The sequence below is a fragment of the Oncorhynchus masou genome, chromosome 30, assembly GCF_036934945.1.
Source record: "Oncorhynchus masou masou isolate Uvic2021 chromosome 30, UVic_Omas_1.1, whole genome shotgun sequence".
Taxonomy (NCBI): Eukaryota; Metazoa; Chordata; class Actinopteri; order Salmoniformes; family Salmonidae; genus Oncorhynchus; species Oncorhynchus masou.
The window spans coordinates 46,350,433-46,367,922 of NC_088241.1; the positions used below are offsets into that span (position 1 = coordinate 46,350,433).

The 17,490-nt window shown below is 44.1% G+C and overlaps 1 protein-coding gene across 4 annotated transcripts in view; it reads right to left on the minus strand.

The window, feature by feature from the left end:
- Positions 1-1,577: 1,577 nt before the first annotated feature.
- Positions 1,578-17,490, minus strand: part of LOC135522661 (matrix metalloproteinase-16-like) — an 89,589-nt gene continuing 73,676 nt past the window's right edge. For all 4 annotated transcript variants that reach the window (XM_064949136.1, XM_064949138.1, XM_064949137.1 and 1 more), the window contains 3 exons: positions 15,525-15,675; positions 15,060-15,175; positions 1,578-6,553 (listed from right to left, as the gene is read on the minus strand). In XM_064949136.1, the coding sequence (XP_064805208.1) occupies positions 6,225-6,553; positions 15,060-15,175; positions 15,525-15,675 (596 nt within the window). In that variant the 3' untranslated portion in view covers positions 1,578-6,224. The remainder of the gene's footprint in view (positions 6,554-15,059; positions 15,176-15,524; positions 15,676-17,490) is intronic.

Consider the following 17,490-nt stretch of genomic DNA (forward strand, 5'->3'; position numbering starts at 1 on the left):
TCGATTCTGGACTTCCTGACGGGAAGACCCCGCGTGGTGACGCTAGGCAACAAGACACCCATCACTCTAACCCTCAACACAGGGGACCCTCAGGGGTGCACGCTTCGTCCACTCCTGTACTCCCTGTTCACCCACAACTGTGTGGCCGTGCACGACTCCAACACCATCATTAAGACAGCCTATAGGGAGGAGGTTAATGACCTGGCAGTGTGGTGCCAGGACAACAACTTCTCCCTCAATGTGAGCAAGACAAAGGAGCTGATCGTGGGCAACAGGAAATGGAAGCCAAGCAAACCCCCATCCACATCAACAAGACTGGTTCAAATAGTTGACCCTTTTTGCGCCAACTCTTTTGACTCCTCACATACGCTGCTGCTACTGTTTATTATCTATCCTGTTGCCTAGTCACTTTATCCCTACTTATATGTGCATATCTACCTCAATGTACACTGGTACCCCGTGTACATAGCCAAGTTGTCGTTTCTCAGTGTCTATGTAAGCACCTAGGACTGAGACCCACTAGACAGTATAACTGTTTTAGTTTGGGTCTCCTGTAAGACTATGTTTGCCCACTGCTCTAAAGCCTAGGCATTCTCTCGGAGAGCTGACACCAGGCTTCAGGTCTCAAGCAACTCCTGGGAAACACTGAATCATGGGTCAGTGATTGAAACAGCTAAAGTACTGTACAGTCAGGAATCCTTTAAGTGATCGATCTCATTTGAGTGTCTGGAACATATAACACATCTTAAATATGTTTTCATACCACACTAGATGTTGTTCTAAGTACATTTCAGCAAGTATCATTGAAATGGGGGAAACTTTGGAACCATTGATAGAAATTGAAAACAGATGTCCATCCAGTGTGTTCTGAACACCTTATTGGAGGCCAAGGGATACAGCCAGGCGTTAGAGTAGGGTGTCCCAAGTGGCTACCTATTCCCTATTTAGTGCAATACTTCGACCATGGGCCCTAGTCAAACGTAGTGCACTATATAGGGAATAGAGTGCCATCTGGGACACAGCCTTATTTCTGGATCAGACCTTTACTTTACCACAGCTGGAGAGGAATGTACTGTACTGTATAGAAAGGAACTCTAATGTACAGTTTATATATGGAATGGAACTCAATGTACTGTATTTTGTTTCTATATGGAAGCTAACTGAAGGCCTGGGATAAACCTCTCACCTGTCACTTCCTTCCTAAAAATGGTTTTATCCTTGTGGGAGGTTCAGTAAAAGTACTGAGGTGCTGTGGGCAGATATATTTGACCCAGCATGACCCCTGGTGTGGTATTGTATGGATAGAGCAATGATGAAGATGTAAAAATAGTTAATTGACCAAACCATCCATGAAGGAAATAGTTAAATGCTTTCCTGCCTTGATACATACTCTACTGCAGCCATAGTAAGACCTGGCTCATGACAGTGAAAACACAACTGAAATGTGATTTCACTTATTTTATATTGCTGAGGTCGAATGAATATTAGTGAACATCAATGGAAAACAAACTGAAACTTGACATGGAAAAGATGTGTTAGTATCACACTTGCATGAACATGACAAAACGCAAATGAGGACATCTTTAAAATGTCTTTATTGATCAACAAGATGGATCCAGGCTCCATTGATACAACACAATGTAGAGAATGATGCTCAGCATGTATGTAAGATGGAAAATAGTATACAAAAGATGGTTAATGTGTAGTTCATTATGTTTCTTATTTATCTTAATAAGACCCCTCCCCAAATGTAATGACATGAATACAGGAAAATGAAGACATAGCATAGTGTTTGTGTGTGCATGAGGGGGGGGGGTCAGTCCCCTTGATACACACATACTGTACACACACATATACAATGGAACAGCATACATCTGACTCAGTACACACACAGACACACAAGTACTGTGGTTATCACCGTTAACCCCTCCACTCTCTGCCTGATACACAAGTTGATAACAGATGTGGACGATGGTGAGAAGACGTAAGAAGATGGCTGAACAGTTATTTATATTTCTTCGCTATTCCAGATAACAGAGGTTCAACCTGTATTTCCAACCCACTTCCAATCGCTGGTGTATTAACAGTGAAACATAAATAACCTTCACCTTTTCAATTTCTTGATCCCTCCTTTCTTTCCTCCATACCTTCAGACCTTGTAAGCTGTGGGAGCGTACCAAATGGCACCCTATTCCCTTTATAGTGCCATACTTTTGACCAGAGCCCACCCAGCACTATAAAGGGAATAAGGTGCCATTTGGGATGCAGGCTATACACCACTGGGTCTGGGTGACTACTTGACCCTGTGAACTTTTAGTAGCGACCCTAGTCTCTCAGCAGAGTGGCTGCTGGGATACATTACATTAACAACCACCAGGATGATATATGCTTTCCATTTACCTACAGCCATTAAACACTGCACCGTAACGACTCGTGTTAAATGAAAATGTATTACTCTTGTTCACGTTGTAATCACTCAAGTTTAAGTCAATGACAGAATAGGGAAAAAACCCCACCAAAAAACAGAAAGAAAAACAGCACCATAAAACTAGCCCTGCATGGCCATAGCTCCAGCCCTGGCTAGTGTTCTGTAGGTTCGGTTAGCACCAATGTTTCAGCCTGCCTCCCAGAGCAACACGTCTCCAAGGGATAGTGCAGGCTCCAGTCTCGAGCTACAGAACCAGATACAGACGTAGATACACACACACACTGACTGACATGTAGACGTAGACAAGAGACCCGGACATACATTTGTGAATAAGCACACAGCCAGTGGTAAGTAATGCTGGAGACGTAAAAGGCAGACACGCAGGCGGCAAACACACACACACACACACACACACACACACACACACACACACACACACACACACACACACACACACACACACACACACACACACACACACACACACACACACACACACACACACACACACACACACAGGCATTTGAAAAGAAACAGGAGTGTATTTGCATCACTTGGTAAGTGGTAAAAAGTGCAAACAGAAGACCAAAAGCCCTAGAAGAAAGCCATGGGCTGGATTGTGCCCTAAACATAACTGTAACCGTTATGCCATTGTCTAAGTCAGACTCACAGCACAGACGCCATTTTGCAGCTGAGTTGTATTGTGACGGGGGAACAGTGAACTCTCTAGCCACAGTAGGGCTATCGTCTTACTCCCGCATGTGTGTTCATGACCACAACTAAAGCCCAAGTAAGTGAACTGGGTCGACCTCTTTTTTTGATGGCAGTTAGTTACCGTCTGGACTGGAGTGCAGTGGCAGTAGAATAAACACTACTGTCTGGCGTCTGCCCCTGTAGCATGCTGTCCAGCATGCTTTTAAATGATCCAAAACAGCTGTAAGAATCACAGAGTGGGCCTTTAAATGCCTGCATATCTTTAAAAGGTCTGATTTTTATCACGCGACTTAATGTGACACATAATACCAGTTAGAAGGATGTTGAGCTTTCAGTCTTGGTATTTCCCACATAAACATCAACATGGTTTAGGTCTGAAATATAAATGTTGTCATTTTTCCTTTTGTGGTCGGATTAGACTAAGGAAATCCCCCTAGAGTTTGGAGAATATATTTAGAGTTTGTTTTATTTGTCCTGGCTGCCGTATACTTGCTGAGTTTCTGGTAAATAAGGTTTAAGTACATGTCTATTGAGAGCACTGTACTGTGTCTTGACATCTCAAACCAATTGAGTTGTTTTCTACACATCAGACATGTGTGAGTTAATCTCTTCTGAGAGAAATGGATTGTGAACAGAAGTAGTTTGGATTTGGTGAGGATTTACCATTAAGAACACAGCAAGGGGCAAGGGGGAGAGCTTACACACGTAGCTAAAACATGTCAAATCCCACCTCACACCCCCATAGCAAAACTATTCACATAACACACCCTTACGTCACAACCTCATTGGGTATATCATGTATATATAAATATAAACAATGAGTTTCAAGGCATCATTTTTTAATCATATACTGATCAATTTATTAATTCTGTCAGGACATTTTCCATTGTCCCAATCTGTCTTACACGAAGAAGGAAGAAGGATGTCGCATTTGTTTTTGCAAAAAGAAAGAAAGTAGAAACCATTATCATGAAACAGACACACATTCAAACACTGCTCACCATGAAGCAACGACACTAGTTACTTTTTTAGAATTCGGTGACCAAATCAAATCAAGTTTCCGCTGGCCAACCTAACCTGACTGGCCAATTACCAGGAAATGACCTAAATGCCTGCTTCCTATAGCTCCGGTGAGATATTTTCCAATGACTCTTTTGTTTTTATAGTACCAGAAAGGGAACCCGCAGCCATGAAACATAAACAAATAGATGCAGACAAGGTATATTCAAGAGTTTGAGCATCGTCATCGAGTCCTTCCGTAAGCTTTGGGCAGAACCACTGGTCAAGCTGCATGCCACATGGTGTGTTCTATTCGCATACAAGGAACCTGCAGGAATGTTCCACCGAACTGTAACTGCAACCTGTTTTCAAGCACTGGAGGAACAAACTGCTGTATCTGTGAATCTGGTTTGTCCATATTGTTTGTTTCCACTTCTTCTGTTTTATTTTCGTAGAGGTTTTCTGAGCAGTCCAACGTGGATGTAGATGCTTGCATGCACTTGGACACAGGAGAAGACACTGCATTGTCTTGACTGACGTCACTGTCACTCCTATTGGTCCTCGGTCGAGAGACAAGTGCATCATGGGTAGTAGGCGTCTGTGACTTAAGTAGAACTCTCTCAACAAGGCAGTCAAGAAGATTAAATACGGTCTGTCCGTACGTTTACAAAGACCATACAATTATTTTGGGATGCAAACTTAACCAATACAGAACTACCATTTCAGAGGGGTAAGTGTCGGTTGACAGGACCAAACAATAAGCAAATCTATAGTGTAACAGCATTTTAATCTCTTTAATGTATCAGTCTTTCCTATCAGACTGATATATATATATCAAGTCAGATACCATAACAATACCATAACACTCAACTATAGTGGCTTTTTTTCAAGAACCTTCATCCTCCCTATTTTGACTAATATCTTAAACTCTATATACAGGCAGAATCTTTCTCCTGTTCTGGTGGTCTGGCAAACCAGCGCTGAGGCCTCTGGGTAATAGAACATGGTCTGCGCCCCCAATGGCACCCTACTCCCTAGATATTATATACTACTAGTATCTAGGGAATAGGGTGTCATTTGGCACGGAGCTTGTTGAACCCATGACTATTTATCTTGGATAGCAACCAATATGGCCCCAACAGCTCTTTCAATAAACAAGTAAACAAATAAACAAACAAAGCAGTATACAAAATAGCAAAAAAAACAAGAAAATGAAACACAATTGATCTTTAATTAAGGCGATTAAAAATATTGCAAAATATTTTGGCCCCTGTTTTTGAGACAGACTGCCACAACAGTCAAAGTTTCCACTGCATAAACGATCAAGAAGAGCAGGGATAGAAAAAAGAAGAGAAAAGAAAAAGAAAGTGATAGCAAAAATGATTAAGAAAAAAAAAAGCATCCTCTTTAGAGAGAAAAAAGTATTTATTTGGTTTGGGTTGTATTTTTCTTCAGGACTGTTTTAAAGGGGACTGGAAAAACGTTCATTTTTGAAAATAAATTATATTTTGAAGGAAAAAAACAATAAAAAGAGACAGGAGTTGGTAACTCGGTGGTTAACTTCAGCAACATTTGTTATTGGGGGTCTTTTGTCTTTCTGAGCGCGTGCAGTAGGGGTTAAGACCTAAGATACTGTAGATAAGAACCGGCTGTTTTCCTCTGATTGGGCGACAGCCTGATATGACAACAGGAAGATGACTGACGCAGTGCACCATGGGAAGAGTTGAACGCCACATGAAAGTTCTTCCCCGTTTAAGAGCGGTTGCACCAGGCGCCGTCCTAAAAGGGCAGGGCTAGGAATGGGGGTTGAAGGGATACAAAATAACAGTACCCTCTGTTCAATCTCAGGGTGGAGGGGTATCTAGGCAAAGGCCCCACCCTCTCCCGCCCCCATTTGAAAAGACGCGGGAGTCTTGGGAGTAGGCCTAAAATGAGATCAGATCATAGTGGAGTCACCGACATACTGCAACCGCCACCACCTCTGTCTGAATGTCATTTCCGGACCATTGATTCCATTATACTAGAGGGTATAATAAAGTCATATTGGTCCAACTAGCGGACCCCTGTGTGTCACCCAGAGTCATCACACCCACTCCTGCATGGAGCGTTTGCAGTACAGTATGTGTCTGGGCGTTCCCTTCCTCTTAAACTGGAAGACGGTGTAGACCAGGACAAGAAGACAGAGCGCCAGGACACAGGGGATCACGATGGCAATGGCCTTCACTGTGTTGGCCTCGTTTTCCAGCTCAATGACAATGTCGACGTCCTCCGTGGGCGGCCACTCGGGGTCGATGGGGGTCAGGTCGCAGCCCATGAAGTCCTTCAGGATGGAGCGGGGGTAACCGGGTTCGACTCGCAACCTCTGATTGTTGAACTTCCAGTACTCCTTTCCTTTGTAGAAGTAGGTGAAACCTGGAGAGATAAAGTGATGGAAAGAAAGTGACAGAGGGGGATGAGAGAGAGAGAGAGAGAGAGAGAGAGAGAGAGAGAGAGAGAGAGAGAGAGAGAGAGAGAGAGAAAGAATACAATTAAGTACAATCTGTTCACAGTCTAAGTGTCCTAATATGGTCTCCACAGGATTCATTTGGATGTCAATCTGAGGTTGGTAAAGAACTTGTTTGTAATTCTCTCTCTATTCCAGGCGCCCAATATATCCCTGGGGGTTACAGGCCAGTAGAATAAAGCCCGGGCAGTGATAAAGACAAGTGCTTACTCCTCTCTGGATGACCTGAAACACTGGACCACAAACACACTGTAAACCAGTGACATATCCCCAGCATGACAACCTGACTAAACTCCCCATCTCTCCTCTCCTCTATACCTCTCTGCATTATTCATGAATTCTTCAAAGAAAAGAGAGAGGGAAGAATAGATGAGATATGCGCTCTATTTCCAAGTGCACAGAGCAGAGGAGTTCTTTAGAAGGGAAGAGAGAGAGAAAGAGAGAGCTAGAGAGAGTGAGAGAGAAACCGAGAGAATGGGGTTCTAAATCACATGGGCAGCTGAGTTGTTTACGGTTAGCAACCCAGGGAGTGAGAGAGCGCACGCGAGAGAGAGCAGTGTCCTGAAAGATTCATCTTGGGAAAGAAGAGAGGGAGAGACTTGGCTTTTAGTTGAGCTCTGACTGGTGTGGGCGAAAGAAGAGTTTAATTCCAAAACCCTATATATACATTTTCCATATCCATTTTCAGGAATGTTGGTAAATTAGCTTTTATTATTTAAAGAAATTATAGAAGAGATTGGTGTGTTTTTTCACTATCTAATCATGGCCCAGTTGTTCAATGACAGACATGTATTTGTTTGTCTCTCATTTCAGAGAGACAAATAATCCCACCATAAGACAGAGCACTGTGTGAAGGTGTGTGTAGGAGTGGATGAGCGATACAACACACACCTCTGTTCAAGCATCCCAGATCCCAGTCACACTGACACAACCAAACATCTATAAAGAGTGGAGTATAGCCTACCCTACTGTCACCTGCCCTGATAATGATTGATGATCAGGGTACATAAAGCTCCGCCTTATCTCAGTTCACTGGTCACGATGGCAACAGCCACCCGTAGCACGCGCTCCAGCAGGTGTATCTCACTGATCATCCCTAAAGCCAACACCTCATTTGGCCGCCTTTCGTTCCAGTTCTCTGCTGCCTGTGACTGGAACGAATTGCAAAAATCGCTGAAGTTGGAGACTTTTATCTCCTGCACCAACTTCAAACATCTGCTATCTGAGCAGCTAACCGATCGCTGCAGCTGTACATAGTCTTATCGATAAATAGCCCACCCAATTTTACCTACCTCATCCCCATACTGTTTTTATTTTTTTACTATTCTGCTCTTTTGCACACCAGTATCTCTACCTGTACATGACCATCTGATAATTTATCCCTCCAGTGTTAATCTGCAAAATTGTAATTATTTGCCTACCTCTTCATGCCTTCTGCACACAATGTATATAGACTCCCCTTTCTTGTTCTACTGTGTTATTGACTTGTTTATTGTTTACTCCATGTGTAACTCTGTGTTGTCTGTTCACACTGCTATGCTTTATCTTGGCCAGGTCGCAGTTGCAAATGAGAACTTGTTCTCAACTAGCCTACCTGGTTAAATAAAGGTGAAATAAAATAAAAATAAAAATACATTTTCGAGGTGACTTGTTTTCCCACATCGTCATTTACATTTACATTTCAGTCATTTTATCAGACGCTATCTAGAGCTAATCACAATTAGTACATTCATCTTAAGATATGTGGTTGTCTCACCCAGCTATTGTTGCAAGTCCATTTTCTGGGCATTGTCCATGTGAAAGGACCCATGAGCACCAACGTGAGAAGTTCATAGGAGCATGTCAAATTGGGTGTCAAATGAAAGCTAAGAGCATAATGTTTTGAGAAATTAAGGCATATATACATTTTTCAACCATTTCCCATCTTATAAATGTGGAAATATGCAAAGGTTTTGATTTCTGGTCAAACAGATGGAAAAGGGGTCTTAGACACTCTCTCTCTCTCTGCCGCTCTCTCCCTGTTCTCTCTCTCCGGTTAATGTCACCTCTCCTGGCTCTTACTGACACCTACCATGACACCTACCCCCTACCTTCCTTCCATTTACTGTAACAAGCATCCTCACCTACTGAGCACTGACCACACCGGATGTCCATTGACGTTGAAAAGAAGTTGAAATTTGCTCAGTCTGGCCTGGCCGGACCAAATCTGAACCAATCATAGACATCTATGTTTCACAAGTTTAGGCAGCACAGTACAGTACAGTAGAGCAGAGTATTTGATTATTTTTCTTATTTATTTCACCTTTATTAACCAGGTAGGCCAGTTGAGAACCAGTTCTCATTTACAACTGCGACCTGACCAAGATAAAACAAAGCAGTGCGACACAAACAACAACACAGAGTTACACCTGGGATAAACAAACATACAGTCAATAACACAGTAGAGAAATCTGTATACAGTGTGTGCATCTGAAGTAAGGAGGTGAGGCACCCTAACCCTAACCCAATAAATAGGCCAATAGTGGTGAAGTAATTACAATTTAGCAATTTACACTGGAGTGATATGTGCAGATGAGGATGTGCAGGTAGAAATACTGTTGTGCAAAAGAGCAGAAAAACAAAAACAAATATGGGGATGAGGTAGGTAGTTGGTTGGATGGGCTATTTACAGATGGGCTGTGTACAGCTGCAGCGATCGCTAAGCTGCTCTGACAGCTGACACTTAAAGTTAGTGAGAGAGATATGTCTCCAACTTCAGTGTTTTTTTGCAATTCGTTCCAGTCATTGGCAGCAGAGAACTGGAAGGAAAGGCGGCCAAATTAGGAATTGGCTTTGGGGGTGACCAGTGAAATATACCTGCTGGAGCGCGTGCTACTGGGGGCGGGGGTTGCTATGGTGACTAGTGAGCTGAGATAAGGCGGAGCTTTACCTAGCAAAGACTTATAGATGACCTGGAGCCAGTGGGTTTGGCGACGAATATGTAGCGAGGACCAGCCAACGAGAGCATACAGGTTGCAGTGGTGGGTAGTATATGGGGCTTTGGTGACAAAACGGATGGCACTGTGATAGACTGCATCCAATTTGCTGAGTAGTGTTGGAGGCTCCAGTTGCTGCAGAGGGTGCAGAGCAGTTGGCCGGGGTTGGGGTAGCCAGTTGGAAAGCATGGCCAGCTATAGAGAAATGCTTATTGAAATTCTTGATTATCGTGGATTTATCAGTGGTGATTTTCTAACAGATCTATCTTCCTCCCTCACAGGGGAACACCGCGATCTTGGTCGTTGTGGATCGTTTCTCTAAGTCCCGTCGTCTCCTCCCTCTGCCCGGTCTCCCTACGGCCCTACAAACTGTGGATGCCCTGTTTACACACGTCTTCCGGCACTACGGGGTGCCTGGGGACATAGTGTCTGATCGGGGTCCCCAGTTCACTTCGAGAGTCTGGAGGGCGTTCATGGAACGTTTGGGGGTCTGTCACGACTTCCGCCGAAGTCGGCTCCTCTCCTTGTTCAGGCGGCGTTTGGTGGTCAACGTCACCGGTTTTTTAGCCATCGCAGCTCCATTTTTCATGAATCCATTTGTTTTGTCTTGTTCCCTGCACACCTGGTCTTCATTCCCCAATAATTTCATATGTATTTATTCCTCTGTTCCCCATCTTGTCTTTGTGTAGGATTGTTTGTGTTATGTGTATTTTGATATTATGGATATTGTTACGCGCATGTTTTTTTGTTCAATGTTCCGTGTTTTAGGCACATTTTATGTTACTTTGTGCTGTCATTTTGACCGGAATAAAAAGTGCGCCTGTTCACTACACTCTGCTCTCCTGCACCTGACTTCGCCTCCAATACACACTCCTAACAACATCTTTGAATATTAATTCAGAGCAGATATTTAACATTGCTTTAGGAAAATGTGGTCACATAAAAACCTGATGAAGAGTTTACCATAATTATGTTACAAACTTCACATCTGCAGTTTTCCAGTAAATGTGTTATAATAAAATGTTCAGCGTAAAATGTTCAAAATAGTCCTTGTGCATAGAGTTGTATGGTTTGTTAAACTTTGAAATCAATGGTTTTTGTTTGGCATACAGTGTAAAGTGAAAAATATGAATCAAAGCACAATTCCGTTATTGTGGAATTCACCTTCCCTCAATAAAGCAATTAAGTCAACTAAGTCAGTGCTGGTAAGAAAATACCATGGTCCCAGACGTTTACCTGGGTTTTAGACATTTACCATGGTCCCAGACGTTTACCTGGGGTTTAGACGTTTACCATGGTCCCAGATGTTTACCTGGGTTTTAGACATTTACCATGGTCCCAGATGTTTACCTGGGTTTTAGACGTTTACCATGGTACCAGATGTTTACCTGGGTTTCAGACGTTTACCATGGTACTAGACATTTACCATGGTACCAGATGTTTACCTGGGTTTCAGACATTTACCATGGTAGCAGACGTTTACCTGGGTTTCAGACATTTACCATGGTAGCAGACGTTTACCTGGGTTTCAGACATTTACCATGGTACCAGACGTTTACCTGGGTTTCAGACATTTACCATGGTACCAGGCGTTTACCTGGGTTTCAGACGTTTACCATGGTACTAGGCATTTACCATGGTACCAGACATTTACCTGGGTTTCAGACATTTACCATGGTACCAGGCGTTTACCTGGGTTTCAGACGTTCACCATGGTACCAGACATTTACCATGGTACCAGACATTTACCATGGTACCAGACGTTTACCTGGGTTTACGACGTTTACCATGGTACCAGACGTTTACCTGGGTTTCAGACGTTTACCATGGTACCAGACATTTACCATGGTACTAGACGTTTACGACGTTTACCATGGTACCAGATGTTTACCTGGGTTTCAGACATTTACCATGGTACCAGACGTTTACCTGGGTTTACAACGTTTACCTGGGTTTAAAAAATGTACCATGGTACCAGACGTTTACCATGATACCAGACGTTTACCTGGGTTTCAAAAATGTACCACGGTACCAGACGTTTACCTGTGTTTCAGACATTTACCATGGTACCAGACATTTACCACGGCCCCAGACGTTTACCTGGGTTTCAGACGTTTACTATGGTAGCAGACGTTTACCTGGGTTTCAGACATTTACCACGATACTAGACATTTACCATAGTACCAGACGTTTACCTGGGTTTCAGACGTTTACCATGGTACTAGACATTTACCATGGTACCAGACATTTACCTGGGTTTCAGACATTTACCATGGTACCAGACGTTTACCTGGGTTTCAGACATTTCCCATGGTAGCAGAAGTTTACCTGGGTTTCAGACGTTTACCATGGTACCAGACGTTTACCTGGGTTTCAGACATTTACCATGGTACCAGGCGTTTACCTGGGTTTCAGACATTTACCACGATACTATACATTTACCATGGTACCAGACGTTTACCTGGGTTTCAGACGTTTACCATGGTACTAGACATTTACCATGGTACCAGACGTTTACCTGGGTTTCAGACATTTACCATGGTACCAGACGTTTACCTAGGTTTCAGACATTTCCCATGGTAGCAGAAGTTTACCTGGGTTTCAGACGTTTACCATGGTACCAGACGTTTACCTGGGTTTCAGACATTTACCATGGTACCAGGCGTTTACCTGGGTTTCAGACGTTTACCATGGTACCATATGTTTACCTGAGTTTCAGACGTTTACCATGGTACCAGACGTTTACCTGGGTTTACGACGTTTACCTGGGTTTAAAAAATGTACCATGGTATACCAGACGTTTACCATGATACCAGACGTTTACCTGGGTTTCAAAAATGTACCATGGTACCAGACGTTTACCTGGGTTATGAGGTTTACCATGGTACCAGATGTTTACCTGGGTTGCAGACGTTTACCATGGTACCAGACGTTTACCTGGGTTTCAGACGTTTACCATGGTACCAGACGTTTACCTGGGTTTACGAGGTTTACCATGGTACCAGGCGTTTACCTGGGTTTCAGACGTTTACCATGGTACCAGACGTTTACCATGGTACCAGACATTTACCATAGTACCAGACGTTTATCTGGGTTTACGACGTTTACCACAGTACCAGACGTTTATCACGGTACCAGACGTTTACCTGGGTTTCAGACGTTTACCATGGTACCAGATGTTTACCTGGGTTTCAGACGTTTAACATGGTACCAGACGTTAACCTGGGTTTACGACGTTTACCATGGTACCAGATGTTTACCTGGGTTTCAGACGTTTACAATGGTACCAGATGTTTACCTGGGTTTACGCCGTTTACCTGGGTTTAAAAAATGTACCATGGTACCAGACGTTTACCATGATACCAGATGTTTACCTGGGTTTCAAAAATGTAGCACGGTACTAGACGTTTACCTGGATTTCAGACATTTACCATGGTACAAGGCATTTACCATGGTACCAGACATTTACCATGGTACCAGACGTTTACCTGGGTTTACGACGTTTACCATGGTACCAGACGTTTACCTGGGTTTATGAGGTTTACCATGGTACCAGATGTTTACCTGGGTTTCAGACGTTTACCATGGTACCAGACGTTTACCATGGTACCAGACATTTACCATGGTACCAGACGTTTACCTGGGTTTCAGACGTTTACCATGGTACCAGATGTTTACCTGGGTTTCAGACGTTTACCATGGTACCAGACGTTTACCTGGGTTTACGACGTTTACCTGGGTTTAAAAAATGTACCATGGTACCAGACGTTTACCATGATACCAGACGTTTACCTGGGTTTACGACGTTTACCATGGTACCAGATGTTTACCTGGGTTTCAGACGTTTACCATGGTACCAGACGTTTACCTGGGTTTACGACGTTTACCTGGGTTTCAAAAATGTACCATGGTACCAGTCGTTTACCATGATACCAGACGTTTACCTGGGTTTCAAAAATGTACCACTGTACCAGACGTTTACCTGGGTTTCAGACATTTACCATGGTACCAGGCATTTACCATGGTACCAGACGTTTATCTGGGTTTATGAGGTTTACCATGGTACCAGATGTTTACCTGGGTTTCAGACGTTTACCATGGTACCAGACGTTTACCTGGGTTTACGGTGTTTACCTGGGTTTCAAAATGTACTATGGTACCAGATGTTTACCTGGGTTTCAAAAATGTACCATGGTACCAGACGTTTACCTGGGTTTCAGACATTTACCATGGTACCAGACGTTTACCTGGGTTTCAGACATTTACCATGGTACCAGACGTTTACCTGGGTTTCAGACATTTACCATGGTACCAGACGTTTACCTGGGTTTCAGACATATACCATGGTACCAGGCGTTTACCTGGGTTCAGACGTTTACCATGGTACCAGACGTTTACCTGGGTTTCAGACGTTTACCATGGTACCAGACGTTTACCATGGTACCAGACGTTTACCTGGGTTTACAACGTCTATCATGGTACCAGACGTTTACCTGGGTTTCAGACGTTTACCATGGTACCAGACGTTTACCTGGGTTTACGACGTTTACCATGGTACCAGACATTTACCTGGGTTTACGACGTTTACCATGGTACCAGACGTTTACCTGGGTTTACAACGTTTACCATGGTACCAGACGTTTACCTGGGTTTACAACGTTTACCATGGTACCAGACGTTTACCTGGGTTTCAGACATTTTCAGAAGATGGGCAGGGACTCTGTCTGAGCTTCAGGGGGAAGCTGGTTTCACCATTGGGGTGCCAGGACAGAGAAGAGCTTTGACTGGGTTTAGTGGGAGCAGTCCTCCAGTAGGGTTGTGACAGCCAAGAGACCAGAGGTGGCAGAACGGAGTGCTCGGTTTTGGGTGTAGGGTTTGAGCATAGCCTGAAGGTAGGATGGGACAGTTCCCCTTGAGAGGGACGGGGACAGATGGCATGAGTGTGCTCCGCCTCCCAACCTGGCCTGATTTTTCCCATAGAGGCATTGCCAGGTCCGCTCAAACCCCGCCCTGCTGGCCATTACCAACCAATAGGAGCCATTCTCAGGCTTTTTGTATGATCCACTTGTCTAATAAGTCTAGCCCGCAGGCCTGACAAAAAAAATAGAAACCTCATCTTTCCCACCCTCTGTGCAGACCAACTGGCCTCAACCGGATTGGGCAGCAGACTGTGGTATTTTGTTTTCTGCTTCCCTGTCATATTCCAACTGGGTCTTACAATATACTGTCAAAACATGGCTACTAAAATAATAGCTTATTGTAGCTACAAGGTATTAAAATGTGTAGTTACAAGGCTGAAGTAAAGACTATGTTTGTTATACATTTTGTGAGTGTTACTGTCTAGCGGATGGAAGGAGAGGATTAATAGATAGGGAGACGTGAGTGTGATTATGTTACTGTCTAGTAATAATGGTATTATGGGATAGATAGGTGGACATACCATTGGCTTTGTCTACGAAGGCTCCTTGTGGAGAGTCTGGGACACCCTTCCAGACAGTGATGGATTTAGGGTAGCCTGGGTCCATTGTCCTCATGTCCTCATTGTAACGCCAGTACCTGAACAGACAGCCATGGGGATTAGGGTGTGGGATAATCAGACATCAAAACACACATCTCACAATTTCATAGGCATCCCAGTCCCAATACATTAGAAACACACGCACACACACACACACACACACACATGAACTGACACACACACATCCCCAATTCCCCACAAAGGCACACACACATACACACACGCACACAGGCACTAGCATGCACACACACACACACACACACACACACACACACACACACACACACACACACACACACACACACACACACACACACACACACACACACACACACACACACACACACACACCACCCACAGACACACAGCTCCGCTCAGTGTACACACCTGTCCCCTTTGAAGAAGTATGTCTTGGCTACGTCCTCCCACCAGACGGCGGTCTCAATGCTCTGGGTTGGCATGCCGTGGCCGAACATAGAGATGTCCTGGGGGTAGCCGGGCTGGAGCATGGTGTCCTTGAACACCCAGAACTGCTTCCCTGGAAGAGACACAAGGACAACAGGGCTCAGAGGGACATTACACGTCTCAAATGGCACCCTACTTCCTTTATAGTGCACTACTTTTGCCATAGGGCTCTGGTCAAAAGTATTGGACTATACAAGGAATAGGGTGCCATTTGGGACGCATCCACTCACTCACCAGCACTGAGGGGATTTAACCCAGGGATGACATTTGGTTGGCCAGGAGGGGTTACTAAAACCTGGGGATGACATTTGGTTGGCCAGGCAGGATAACTATAATCCAGCCTGCCTAACGTGAGCCATACCAAATCAGTTTCAGAACCCCAAGGTGTACCATATCTGAAGCTGTAGTGTCTGTTGCTAGACTACTAAATCACTGGAGATCATGAATGTTACAGTACAGCGAGGTTATTAGAGTCATATCACATTGCACAAGAGTTGCAGCCTTTTCAATTTTGTTTATATTTAACCACATGATAATATGGGTCATCTAATATATTAGTCTGGGTCATCTGTTCAATGATAATACCTTATCATTGAACATAACATTCTCTCTGGAACAATCAATAATCATAAAATGCTGGTTCAGTAGGGAACTACAATATCTAAGCATTAGTCTAATATTTGTATTATTTGGTCTGACTTGACATTTAGGCGGAACAAACATTCAAGATCCACTTGTGGACAAGTTTCAGCCTCATATTTGGTAGAGTTCATGATGCCGTTGACCTTAACAATGGCCTCAGGACCAGTGGACGTAAAAAAAGCCCCATAAAATCAAAGATCCACCACCGTATTTTAAAGTAGGCGTGAGGTTTGTTTTTGCATACTTGTACGCATCCTTATTCTGAGGCCAAACCCACCACTGGTGTGTGTGGGGCTCTATTTCCCCCTCATCTGGTTCCAATCAAAGTATCAATGGTTTAACAAACTCCAGGCGTTTACATGTGGTGGTTGCTCAAAATGAACACTTCCAAATAGCCTACTGGCATGGAGTTGGCATCTAATTGTAGATTTGGAGACTTGTTGACCCCAAGATAAAACCAAGTTCTGTACATCTCCAACTGTGGCCCTTGGTCTTTTCTTTGGCTCCCGAACCATCTTCCTCACTGCTAGTGGGGATAAGATACACTTGGGTCTTCTACCAGGCAGGTTTAACACTGTTCCAGTAGTATTCAACCTCTTAATTGTTGCCTAATAGTGGTAAGTGGCATATTTGGTTTGTCAGTTGTTGATTTTTTACTTCTCACAAACCAAGAGGCAGTCTTTTTCTGAGTCCTAAATGGCACCCAATTTCCTAAAAAGTGCACTACACTTGACCATGGCTCAGAGATAGGGTGACACATGGGGCAATGAGTCTAGATGCAGGAGTGCTGTCCATATAGTGTTATTCATTATGATCAAGTTCGAGAAGTGCAAAGTCGAGACTTGAGGAAGTGTTGTCTTGTGTGAGGAATGGAGGGAGGAGGAGGGAGGTAGAGAGGGATGGAGAGAGTGGAGGGGGTAGAGAGAGTTATGGAGGGAGGTAGAGAGGGATGGAGGGTGAGGAGGGAGGTAGAGAGGGATGGAGACAGCGGAGGGGGTGGAGAGAGTTATGGAGGGAGCTAGAGAGGGATGGAGGGTGAGGAGGGAGGTAGAGAGGGATGGAGACAGCGGAGGGGGTGGAGAGAGTTATGGAGGGAGGTAGAGAGGGATGGAGGGTGAGGAGGGAGGTAGAGAGGGATGGAGACAGCGGAGGGGGTGGAGAGAGTTATGGAGGGAGGTAGAGAGGGATGGAGGGTGAGGAGGGAGGTAGAGAGGGATGGAGACAGCGGAGGGGTGGAGAGAGTTAT